This window comes from Aphelocoma coerulescens, chromosome 12 (genome assembly GCF_041296385.1).
Source record: "Aphelocoma coerulescens isolate FSJ_1873_10779 chromosome 12, UR_Acoe_1.0, whole genome shotgun sequence".
Taxonomy (NCBI): Eukaryota; Metazoa; Chordata; class Aves; order Passeriformes; family Corvidae; genus Aphelocoma; species Aphelocoma coerulescens.
The window spans coordinates 5,797,661-5,809,979 of NC_091026.1; the positions used below are offsets into that span (position 1 = coordinate 5,797,661).

Genomic DNA, 12,319 nt, shown 5'->3' on the forward strand with positions numbered 1-12,319 from the left:
AAGCTTAAACACCACCCCTGGGCCACAAATAAATAGGTCAAGTCCAGGTGGGAAATGCAGTGTTTTGGGGGCTGTTACCACTGTGTGCAAGGGGGGGGAAAGCAACCTGCTTTGGTCCTTGTCTTTTCTGTTAGGTAACTATTTGCTTTCCCTGACCTCTTGCTTTTGGCAGCTCAGAGCAGAAGAGTGTTGACCTGGGGCCAGAGGCACTGGACAGAGTATTTTGGCTGTGTGCTCTCTAGGTCAGAGAACTGAGAGCATTTCTTTTTCTAACTGTAATTTCCAGACATTTATGGCACAGCCTAAAAATCAGAAAAATTGCTGTCTGTGCCAATACTGTTTGTCATTACCTGCCATGAAGGACAGTCACACAGGTGGGTTTGTGATGTAGACACAACAAATGTTATTTGAAGAATTATTGCTTCATGTGCTCAGCTTTGTTTTCTGACAGACTTAAATGTGCTTTCTGAGTCATACTGATAAGTGAATTCATATTTAGACAAGGATTTTAAAATATTTAAAGAAATTGAATTTTGTAAGAAAGCAGTACAATGCAACATGACCTGGGTTGATCCTGCACTAAAAATAAGAACCTAAATTGAAATTGATGCAGTTCTAGCTGCTGAGGATGAAGAGGGGTATGGCACAATGGGGCCAGTCAGGGCTCACTGGCCAACAGGTCCCGTTTCACAGTTTTCCAAATGAAAGTGCTGACATGTTTTGTTTAATCCATTGGGCTGGGGGTTGCCCTTTATAAAGGAAGAAACATTTTTGCTAAAGAACCCAGGTCATAATTTTCTAGGGTGATAGCAGCCTTGCCTGACCCTGTGTGGTCTGGGCTGTGCCAAAGCCTCGGGTGCTGTGGTTCTGACCCCGGGATTTTTCAGGGCTGTGGCGCGGTTTAGAAATGGGGGTGGATGCTGGAGCCAGTCAGCGTTTGGATGCCGGAGCCAGTGTTCGGATGCCGGAGCCAGACAGCGTTTGGCGGCTGCCCGCAGCACCGGACACTCCTCTGCCGTGCTCCTCGGCCGGCTCTGCCCAAGCGCAGCGGGGCAGCCCAGGGGCTGAACCCCCTGCTCCCGGGGACGCGGGGCTAGAACCCTCTCCCGAGGGCCGGTCTCTGTCCCTGTCGCGGGCGGAGCGCTGAGGGCTGGGCGGGCCGAGGGGCGGTGCAGGCCGGGGAGCGGGGCGGGCAGGAGCGCAGGCAGCGGGGCGGAGCGGCAGCGGGGCCGGCACGGCCGCCATGCGCCGCTGAGGGCGCCGGCCGGGCCTCGCCATGGGGGCGCCGCCGCCCAACGGCAGCCTCGGCCTCACCGCCGGCACCCCGCGGCCCGGCGGGGCGGCGGGGCCCGGGGACCGCGGCTGCGAGAACGGCGCCCTCATGGACAGATTCGGCATCTTTCTGCAGGGGCTCCTGGGCGTCGTGGCCTTCAGCACCCTCATGCGTGAGTGGCGGGGCCGCGGCCTCCGGCCTGGCGGGGAGCGGGCGGGGCGGGCCCGAGGACGGGTCGGGCTCGTTGGCGGTGCCGCGGCCGCGCTGCCCCGAGGCCGTCCCGGGAAGGGTCGGGCAGTCCCGGGCTCCCGGCCGGGGAGGGCTCGGAAGGGCCGCGGCGGCCTCGGGGGGCGCAGCCGCCGGCAGCGCTTTGTGGGTGCCGGGTGAGGCGGAGCGGGGCCGTGCGGGGAGGCCTCAGAGGCGGTGGCTCAAGTCCTTTCGCTTTCTCAAACTTGCCTTCCTAGTGTTGCACCCGTGCTGATAGAATTTATGGGTGGGTGTGTGTTCTGCTTGGAATACTGCCAGCAGGAGGAGGTGGTGTGTGCGGAGCCGCTCGGGTTTGGGATGTACAGAAGTCACGGGTTTGGCTGAGCAGTTTTACTGCAGGTGCACCTTGTCATGTCACCAGCAGCAAAGTCGCACTTTGTTTCGATCGTGCCTCGCTTCCTTGGAGGGCCATTCCTGGGAGCTGGAGCAGCCCGAGAGCTGTGTGGCCGCTGACAAGAGCTCAGCTGATGGGCAGCAGCTCCTTACACTGCTTTTTTTGTGGTGGAAAGCTAGGAAGGTCTGTGGTGGCTCCAGCCCTGTGGTGAGGGAGTCACAACAACGTGAAACAGTTCTGGTGGATTTGTCTCTATCCCGTGGTCTAGTCAGTATCCTTTGGGTTGAGGAGGGGAAAAGAAGCCCAGTGCCATTACTCAGCTGACTGTGACCTTCCTAGTAGCAAAAAGTGGGAGAGGGAAAAGAGAACATCAGGGACGTGTTTTGCAGTTTGATCTAAAGACCAAGATCCTGTTTACATTAGAATTGCACCGATGCCTTTTCCTGCTGCTGTCACACTATTATGGTTAACTCAGACATTTGCTAACACGTTATATTTGCATGCCTTAGTGTCTCAGTCACTATTAACAATTACACTGCTCTTCTAAAAGCTATGCATGTAGCTGTCATTCTGTGGCAGAAGGGCAGCAGTAATCACTGGTGTAGCATTTGGTCAGTGACTGCAGCCTCATAATCAGAAGTTTTAGCAGTTTCCAAACAGGAGTACATCTGTGTAAGAAGGTGATGGGTACACAAGTGTTGGTTTTAAATTTAAGGGATACAAATAGGTAATTCTTATGGATTGAGCATAAAAAGATGAAGAACTACAGATGTTAGTTGTCAGGATGGTATCTTTTTTTCTTTATGCATCCTACAGTAACACTGGACTAAGTGAAGACAAGAAAAATGAAAACCTTGTTGTTGGCTGTACTTTCTGACTTGGGTTAGGTACTGTTAAACCATGAGCTGTGAGGAGACCGTTGATGCAGTTGTGGTGGAAGGGAGTGGAAGGAAGCCAGCCAGTCCTCGCAATGTACTGGTGAGAAAAGGAGTCTTTGTCCAAAGGAGATTAGAGCAAAAACATAGCAACTTATCATTCTTAAAGGTGCATCCATTCAGAAACAGAGGGACAGGTATGTTTGTCCCAGCTTTGACAGACGCATATTCTTCCACAGTATTTTGTGCCTCTCCCTGAGCAGGAGGAGAAGCTGGTGATGCCATGTGGGCCTATTACACTGGTACAAGAGCAGTTCTCTCTCTGTTAGGGGCTGTTTTGTGCAAAAATTCTGTTTGCCTGAATGTTCCTAGCCTTTTTATGTCATATGCAAAACACCTGGTGTGTTGTTCCAAACCCTTTAAAGTTTCCTCAACAAATGGGACTTGATGTGACAGAGAAGCAGGAACTTGGGGCTGAGAACGGAGGGAGAGCGTGACCTTAGCAAACATCTGAGCACCTACACAGCTGTTCCTGTCCCTGGGCTGCTGGGGCAGGAGGGGTGACACAGCTGCTGGAGCTGGATCACAGGACGGATACAGCAAGAAAAATAAATGAGGAGTTGTGGTTGCTTTTAGGCTGGAGTAGCTCTGGTCCTGTAGCTGTCTGGCACAAGAGAGGTGCTGGTGCTGAGGGAGAAACAAGTGGCAGGGGCTGCTTGAGATTTGTGACTGCAGTCCCTTTGGAACAGCAGTAATTCTCTGTGTGCAGCTGTATCATTTCTCCAGCTCTTGTCTGTAAAAAATAAAAGAACTGAAGACCCATGACTGTCTGGTATTTAAATTTAATAAGGAGGAAGTCACTTGTCTTCTTTTTTTTTTTTTTTTGGAAGGAAACACTAGAAGAAGATGTTCTTATACTTTGGTTGTGATTAATGGTACTGAACCCTCTGTAGTAAAAGAAATTAAAGTAATGGCACCAGAGGTACATTGTACAATTGCTCTTTATGCACAGAAACTATCTTTCTTTGAAAAATATTCGATTTGACAGGTAAAGAATAAGAAATTTTGGTAAGTGGCTAAATCAAAGGCTGACCCAGATGTGCCCTTTTCTAGATTAATTTTACCATGCCTGCATTCAGTGGAAAAAAAGAAAATATTTTTAAACATAAGCTGTAAGAGAAGAAGGACCTTTTCTGTGCCTCACTGCTGGATGTTCATGTACAAATAACTGAAGGATGATTCTTAAAGCAAAATAATTTAAGGTCTGACACTCCAGTGTGCCACCTTTTTGTTCATGCCCGTGTTCAGGTGCTGTAAAGCTATGATGTCAGCTGACTTTCCAATGACATCATTCAAACTTCGTATTTTAAAGGCTAAAATGTGTTAAGTATCAGGTTTTTAGTTCGTGGAAGATGTGGTGGCTCTCTGCCAGGAGGAGCGTGGGAACTGCCCTGCTGTGACTATCTTCTGGTACTTGCAGGAAAGGCTTTTGCCCCAGGCACATTATCAGCCTACCACTGTTCCCTCACTACTGAATTGGCACAACCAAGAAGTGACAGAAACAGTGAATTTCTCGCTTTGAGCTGACAAAATGTTCACTTGAAATTAATTCCTAGGTTTCCTTTTCTTTGCAGCTCTTGTCTTCCTGTTCTGAAACACAGGGAATGAGGATCAGTTTCACTCACTCACCTCACCCTACCATTTAAATGAGTGACTTCCTTCTGGGTTTTTTTTAGATTCAGATACAACCTGTTACAACCCCCTAATCTTTTTCTTGTAGAAGGTGCTTTAGCTGGTGATCATCTATCTTGAGTTTATATGGGAGCTTCCCTATCCCCCTTAAAACAGTAGAAGTTTGCATGTGCTTTTTATTGTTGTAAGTTAAGGCTTCACAAATCCACTCCAAATTGTACCCTCCTGTTCTTGATGTGAAGCGTGTGCAGGGAGATCTTTTTCTGGTGTCTGAATCAGTAGTGAATATACCTAATACTATCAGAGCCCACCTGTGTGTTGTCTTTAATTACTGTGAATTAATTTTACTGCTCAGCTGTGAGGCTAAAGATGTGTGAAACACTTTCACCCAGATGCTACAGAAGTTCCAGTACACAAAAAGCTGAACTGAAGTTGGGTGAGATGACTTCTGTTGGGTCTCTCTGACTGCAGGCTCTCACTCCCTATCCAAGGGAACTAACTGATAAAAAACCGCCTCATTTTGGCAAGTCTGCTTGGACTGGCAGCCCTCTTGGACTCTGGTCACTAACTCTCAAGCCTGTTAGCCTGCTGGTTTTAAGTGTATTGCTTGGTTTTGTTCTTGTCCCTCTGGCCTTACATACACGTTTGTTTTTCACCCTGGTTTATTTAAGCCAAGACACTTCATAACAGGAAGTCTTAATGAGTTTCCTTCAGTGGAAGAAATGTATGTTTATGCTGCAGGTCACTAGGCCAAAGATAAGATTTTTTTCAAAGTTTGCTGCTATCATATTTTTTTCTTATTTCATAAGGATCTTGATTTAAAATGATGGCTTTGCTGTTTAGGTGTTTGAGGTTCCTTGGTGCAATATTTGTGTTTATTTCCTGATGCCACGAAGGTGGTTTTAAATACTTCAGTATAATACCATGTGTTCTGTGAGTAATTGCAAGCACCTTCTGAGCGTTCTGTGATTGGGCTTTTATTGGTAGTGAATGATGAGAGAGGAGTGTTGGCATGGTATTCTCATACATGTATGACGTTAGGCATAGGTTTAATTAACTCTGTTTTTATTACCCGAACCTGGAAAAGGGATAGGGAAAAACCCACTGCCCATCCCTTTACCCTGTCTGACAAAATGTTGTAAGTAGTTTATTTACTAAGCTTGTTTGTCAGAAGACTGGTACCTTATCAGAGTGTGGCAGTGTTTGTTTTGGGCTGCTTAGGAATGGCTGAGAAATCAGATGTGAGTTGTATTGATGAGTTATTGAAATAGAGGAGTCAATTGGTTCTCTACATGTAGAAGGTTTATGTCTATCTGTGAGGAAAATAAAAATATGCTGTAAAGGAGACCAGAGTGTGGGAGTCTGTTCCCTTTTTATGGCTTTGTTACAGTTTGTGTCTGTACTCAGGCTGAGAAGGGTTTACAATAGTGGAATGATTGGGTACAGGTGCAGTGAATAATTGATTAGGTGAGTTTGCTGTTGAGAGATGAAACAAAAAGAAACCATTCCAATAAAATATACTATATATATTGTAAGGTCCTCTCTTTGCTTACAGTACCTTAAAGGAAATACCTTGAGACTATATCCTTAATGCTAGTTAACTTTACAGCAAGGTTTTCCCACTTAAAAAGCTGTCCAAGGAGAAAACATGCTTTTTCACATAATAAGCTATCTAAGTAGGTAATTTAGTAGAATTTGAAATGCCTTTGCAAAAATGTGCTTTTCAGAGGAATTATTTCATATTTGCATGAAAGTAAGGGAGTAATTTTATGGGAATAATGTTCTGGGGAGAAGGAATTAAAAGTAATTCCAGTTGCCTTTAACAAAACAGCATAAAATTAGCTACTGGATACAAAAGGTGTAAACCATATGATTTAGTAGTTTTCTATAGCAATTTTCTTTCTGCTTGAGCAGACTTAGAGATTACGAACATTTTATATTCTGTAACATCAGCCGTGAAGCACAGACCTCTGAGAAACAGCAACTAGTTTATTCTGCATGGCATTTCCTAAGATGCTGGGCAGTGGCCTGCTAGCTTTATTAATAAAAGCATTTCTTCAAAAGATTTTATATTATTCCGACTTGATAATGCTGCATCCTTGAATGTATTTGCTCTGAGTGATCGCAGCGCGTTTACATGAATTCCTGAGGACCCCTCAGCAGGGTCCTTTGTGTGTCTGATATTAAAACTTGTCTCACTCAGAAGTTTCAAATCACAAATGGGAGCATCCCTAGTTATGAAAATATGAACAGCATTGTACTTGCACACCAGAACACGCGATGCAAAACGCACTTTGTTCATTTTCCTAGAACTCTCACAAGTGCAAGCTCCTGGTGACTTGCCAGGTAAATGCAGAACTGGCATTCCAATGTGTGCTTGGGAATGAGTTTAAGGAGCACTCTTGGGTATCGCAGCAGCGAAGATGAATCCCTCTGCAGGTAGAGGAAGACTAGTAAGATGTGCTGTTGAACTGTGACAGAAGGCGAGGTTTGGGAGAGCATTTTTAGAAAGCAGGAGGTGACAAAAGCTCCCCGGGGAGCAGCAGGACTCGCGGGTGGCGGGGTCGGGGCAGGACCCTGGACAGCTCCGCGGGCAGCCCTGGCCGGGTCGCGGCCGCCCCCCGCCCGGCAGCGAGCCGTGCCCGGGGTCAGAGCCGGGGGTCCGGCATCGCTGCAGGCGTGCAGGGAGGGAGGGACGCGTTAACCTGACCCACAGTCCGCCCAGGGCTTGGCCGCCTGGCAGTGAAGGGCTGAGGCAGCTCCCTCCCGGCTGGCTGGGGGCCAGGGAGGAAACACGATGGGGTGATGGTAGTAGAAATATGTGTTATTCTCTTCCTCCTTCGGGCCCATTCCATGGCAATTAGTGACGATCGGTATCGCAGTGCACTGCAGTAGCTGTTGTTGTGTAGGTTAAGTGTCTGCTTGTAGCTGCAGGACTTGGAAAAGCCCTGTGAGGTCACTTTGGTCACGGCCTAGTAAATTGTGCCTTACAATGATCCAGTGTTTCCTTATCCCCAGATGGTGAGGTATCGCTGGCAGCCATGTAGCATTGCTGCTGCTTGTTTGTTTTAAATAAATCATCAGCCCTTCCAGTGCCTCTGTGACATCCTGAGCCGTGCTTGAGACAAATAGGAGAGATGCACTTCGAGCTGTAGCAGAAGAAAGAAGTCCAACCCTGGCTAAATTAGCAAAGTAAATTACTTTCTTTTACCATGCTAATATTGTAGTACTCTTTAACATATGGAACATCTATGTGGAATAAATTCTGTCCATTGTGAACTCTCCAGAAAAAGGGAAATCTTGCTCACAAATTTCATGCTGTATAAAAGCAAGTAATAATAGGGTTGGGAACTGCTCAGCTGATCCTTTTTAAGTGAAGGAAATAACCTGTTTTTTTATTAAAACTGCTTGCAAGATGTCCAATTCTTAGTTGCCATAGATTGTAATAGCACTTTATTGGTCCTCATGTCCTGATCATGTCAGGTCATTAGTATTTTGCTGTCACTAAGTGTCCTTGAAATGCCATGCCAGTAAAAGTTAAGACAATTAAAATAAGGCCCAAATTTAGACAAATAATCTGCAATCTGTAAGTCTCTTTTTATTAGGTTTGATGCCCTACTTTGTCTTGCTGGCTCAGAAAGTGTTACATTTTCTTATTACTCAGCTGATTGCTGGATGTAGTTGTAGGCCCCATAATAAGATTGTTCTAAGTACAATTACACATGTCATTCACATTATGAAATGCTTAGGAAAAAGGATAAGTTATGTTGACATTTGTAAACTGTTAAAATGATAAATTATCGAGAAACTCTGAAGCTGTGTTTAATTAGGATGAACTTCTGGGCTGTTAGCTAGACTGGTGTTTAACTCTAAAGTGCATAGTGAATGTCTTCTTTACCAGTGTTTTATAATTAAATCTGTAAGGAGCTGATTTGTACAGACACACAGGGTGCAGTTTTGCGTTCTGTGGTGATATTAATTTCATGGTTAATGAAGTTTGCATTCTTAAAGTGGTATTTAACAAGGTCTTATCTGTGTGGATTTTGTTGATGAAGTGAAAAATCAGGTCTGCTTTCTCATGCCTACTGGTAGGAAATGCTTTGCATTCTCAAAGATTTCTTGTTCTCAGCAAAAATTATTCCCTGTGAAACTCTGTTAAATCTCTGGCAAACTGAATACAAGCTCAGAGCTTGCATGAGTCTGCCTTTGCAGGTGATGTGGTGTGGGGATGAGGTTTTAGGGTTTAGTCAGGAATAACCAAACCTGTTCCCAGTGATGGTCATGATACTGAAGACCTGTTTTTCTGCCACTTACCCTGATCACACATTTTATATATATTTGTTGTCATATGTAAGGAAGGTTGAGAATGAAAATGAGCTAAAATTGATTTACAGTTCAGATTCCTCATAGCTCACTAGTCAAGGTTCAGATTCATAGTTCCAGGTGTGAGTTAGTTCACAGACATGCAGAGCTACAGCAGGAGAAAGTCTTGTCAAGGAAGTTACTAAACTTGGTTTTTTCTGGGTTTTATGATTTCTTCCTCTAGATGTTGCACCTTTTTTTTTTTTAATAATAATCAAACATTTTTTTGTAATTTGATATGTTTTGATAAGTTTTTGGTCTTTTTACCTTCTATCACGTTTTTGGCTACCCTGGCTTCTAAGACCAACCATTCCCCTAAAATTTTAGTTCCTATTTAGAATAATCACTTTTACTTCCTTCCTGGTGCTGGAGAAGCTGCCATTCAACATCTTCCAGCACACCTTCTTTGCTTTGAGGCAGGTGGTGTGACTAACAGCCTACGTTATTTTATATACGTAGGACTTAAATGCTTTCTTTGGAAGGTAATTGTAATGCTAGAAAATGAAACAGTCTAAGGAGCTTTAAAATTATGGGGGGGTGGAAATCCCACCCTCCTCCATCTAATCTTAAAACCTTGAGTTACTTACAGCAGTATGTTTTCAGTGCTGGCATTAGGTTTTGGTCTCATAATTGGCCTCTCACTCTCCTTTAATGGTATTTGATCACATGTAAAGAGAATGTATGAAAGTAGGTTGTGTATCTTTTGTTCTTTTTAAAACAGTTGGTGTTGTATGAAATGTCTGTCTTGCAGTTCAATGGTTGATAGTTTCAGCCTAGAAAGATTGAATCTGGTAAGCAAAGCTCTTTAGAATTTAAACAGCCTCTGAACATACAGTTTATATCTACCTTTGGCCTCCTTGATTTAACATATTTGCTGTTTTATCATTTTTGCAAAGTTTTTACAGTTTTCCTTTTACATCCTTACTGTATCTGAACTTATATTTCAGGTTTGCTTTCTGCTTTTAAAACTGTTCCAGTTTCTGCCTTGCTTAATATTTTAATGAATGGTGATTGAGTTTGGAGTTGTGCTTTGGCAGTTCTGCTGGTTCCCAAGAGCTGATTTAAAACAACCAGCTTGAATGACTTAAAGTTCATTGATATCTGTTGTCATACTAATAACGTTCAGAAAGCTTCATGTATTATTGAGTGATCTTGTGAATGCTGTACGTGAAAATGGTGTTGTGAATCGTAAATTGCTGCTTAGTGCACATTAATATGGATTGATTCTATTTGTTTTGTACTAAATAATTCATGTTTCCCAAATGGTTCTGATTTCTAACAGAAAAAAAATCCACTTGAACACAGTAGACTGTGTTTTTCAGTCTTCACTGGGTGCTTGTATAGCATGACAGGAATGGTACAGCTGTTTTTCTAGCAACCTTCCTTTTTCATTTGGTAGTTGTTTAATGATACCTGATTCAGAGTATAAAAATGTTTGCAAGAGGGATCTGTATTAACTTTCTAAAGCCAGTCTCACAGGCGTTTCTACTGGAAGCTTAGATTTGCTTTGCTTTAACTATCTCATACCTGCTGAAGAAACAGAATAGCAAATGCATCTGTCTCTGAAAGTGCTGGGAAACTGTGATTTATTATGACTTTCAAACAGAGCACACCTTGACCTAGCAGTGCTGTGTATGCTAAATGCAAAGATAACAAATGCCTGTCTCTTAAGACTGAATTGTGGCTTTTAACTTTATTATTTGGATAAATATTTCCTAAGCTACTTGTGCTGTTTACCTTAGAGTTCTTAAAGCAGTTACTTGCAGCCCTTTATTTTTAGTATTGCCATGGCATTTGGGAAGCTGAGGGCTGGATGCTTCTGTTTACAGAGTGTGTGTAGTTGCATTTTATGACTTTTAAAGTGCTGCTCTCTCTGGGGAGACAGCAAATAGGTTAGCAATCAAAAGTAAGAAGTTGTGTCTAATTCTTACTCTGCTAAGTTAGTTCAGCTGTTTTAAAAGTAAGCTTTACCTTTAAAAAAAAGGAAAAAAGCTTCATGACGATGGCTGTTGATGTGGTTGGTGTGTCTGGGCTGCTGGCTCTGCTAAGACGTATTTGTTTCCTTTATTGACAGCCAAGTTAATGCATCTGTCAGAGCCACACTGTCATGTGCTACCAGGATGCACGAGATCAGTCTTGCTGAAATTGTCTTAGGCTGAGTTTTATGCAGGTAATATGATTTATTTGTGTCTCCCACAGCCAATCTGTACAAGCTAAGGATTTAGCAAAATTTTTTGGAGCTTAAAGTATGTACATGTTAGGAATAAAAAAACCTCACCAGCCTCATGTAATGCATTTGGCTGCCTTTTCTGAAGCAGCAGAATCGTCTGATTTATTCCAAAGCTCAGATAGCAGTATTAAGGGTTCTTTTCCTGATAATGATTTGTCCTCTCCTCTCCTGCTCTGTCAAGGGGAGCTTTACGTTGTGATAGCCATTCCCTACAGAATGACTATAAAGTTTTAGCTCTCACTAAACCTTTGTAGAGACAAAATTTACAGGTAGGTTTTTAGCTGGTCATGGAAGCAGATAGGAAGTAAATGTTTTTACAAAGGTAACTTCAGTTACTTTATTTCACCAGCATTTATCCAGCAAGCACTTCTGCCCATTTGATAAATAATGTGAAATCCAGTACTGACACCTTGTTTTCAGTCATGTCATGTCATCTGTGTTTAGACAAAAGAGCCCAGGTCATGAGATAGCTGGGCTTGATGGATGCTTGGCACTGGTGTGTTTAACTTTGCAGTAAAACAGAGCCCCTTGTTCTCTGCTCTGACAAAAGTGCCAGTCAGGCCCACAAAGGTTTTGCTGCCTTAACCACAATGTTATCATCACTGCTGCCAGTGGAACAGAGAGGCTGGGATAAGATCTGTGGTTTGCAGGTACCTGGTGGCTGTCCAGACACAGCATCTTTAGTGTGACGTGTCCTTGAATAACCAACTGGCTGGGTCATTAAACTTTATTTGTCCAGCTTTGTATAAAGTTTCTCCCTGGGTGACCATCTTTAATGGACCGGTTTTTAATTACACTACAGAATCATTAAGGCCAAGGGCACAGTAGAATTAAGAAAGGGTTTGGGTACTCACGTGACTAATACTGTTTTCTGTCTTACAGAAGTTTTAAAAATCCTTTTTGCTGGGCAGCAAAGCTGGGTGCTCATGCACTTCATAGTATATCAGTCTAATATTGACTAGAATAAAATTTTCCCTTGAGTGAGTTATTCCATAACCTTTTTCATCATGAAGAAACCATGGCTCATGGTGTCTTTCTCCAATGCAGTAATATCACTGGAAATGAGTTCTAGTCCAGTATGATTTCTGCTTCAGTATAATGAGTGTCTCAAGTGTGGAGAAGTCTGGGTCCTTAAGCAAAAATATAATGTAGAATTCTGGGGCCCTTATGTAGGGAAATAAGCAGCAGACTTTCAGGGTGTGCTGCCTTTGGGCATGTAGCTAATGGGACACAGGAAAAGAAGGAAGAATTTCCAGTAGGGCAAAAATTGAATTGCCAAGAGCATA

The 12,319-nt window shown here is 43.6% G+C and overlaps 1 protein-coding gene across 1 annotated transcript in view; it reads left to right on the forward strand.

The window, feature by feature from the left end:
• The first annotated feature begins 1,238 nt into the window (after positions 1 to 1,238).
• STIMATE (STIM activating enhancer) overlaps positions 1,239 to 12,319 on the forward strand; it is a 34,108-nt gene continuing 23,027 nt past the window's right edge. Inside the window, exon 1 of the mRNA XM_069028035.1 lies at positions 1,239 to 1,445. Within this exon, the coding sequence (XP_068884136.1) occupies positions 1,277 to 1,445 (169 nt within the window). The 5' untranslated portion in view covers positions 1,239 to 1,276. The remainder of the gene's footprint in view (positions 1,446 to 12,319) is intronic.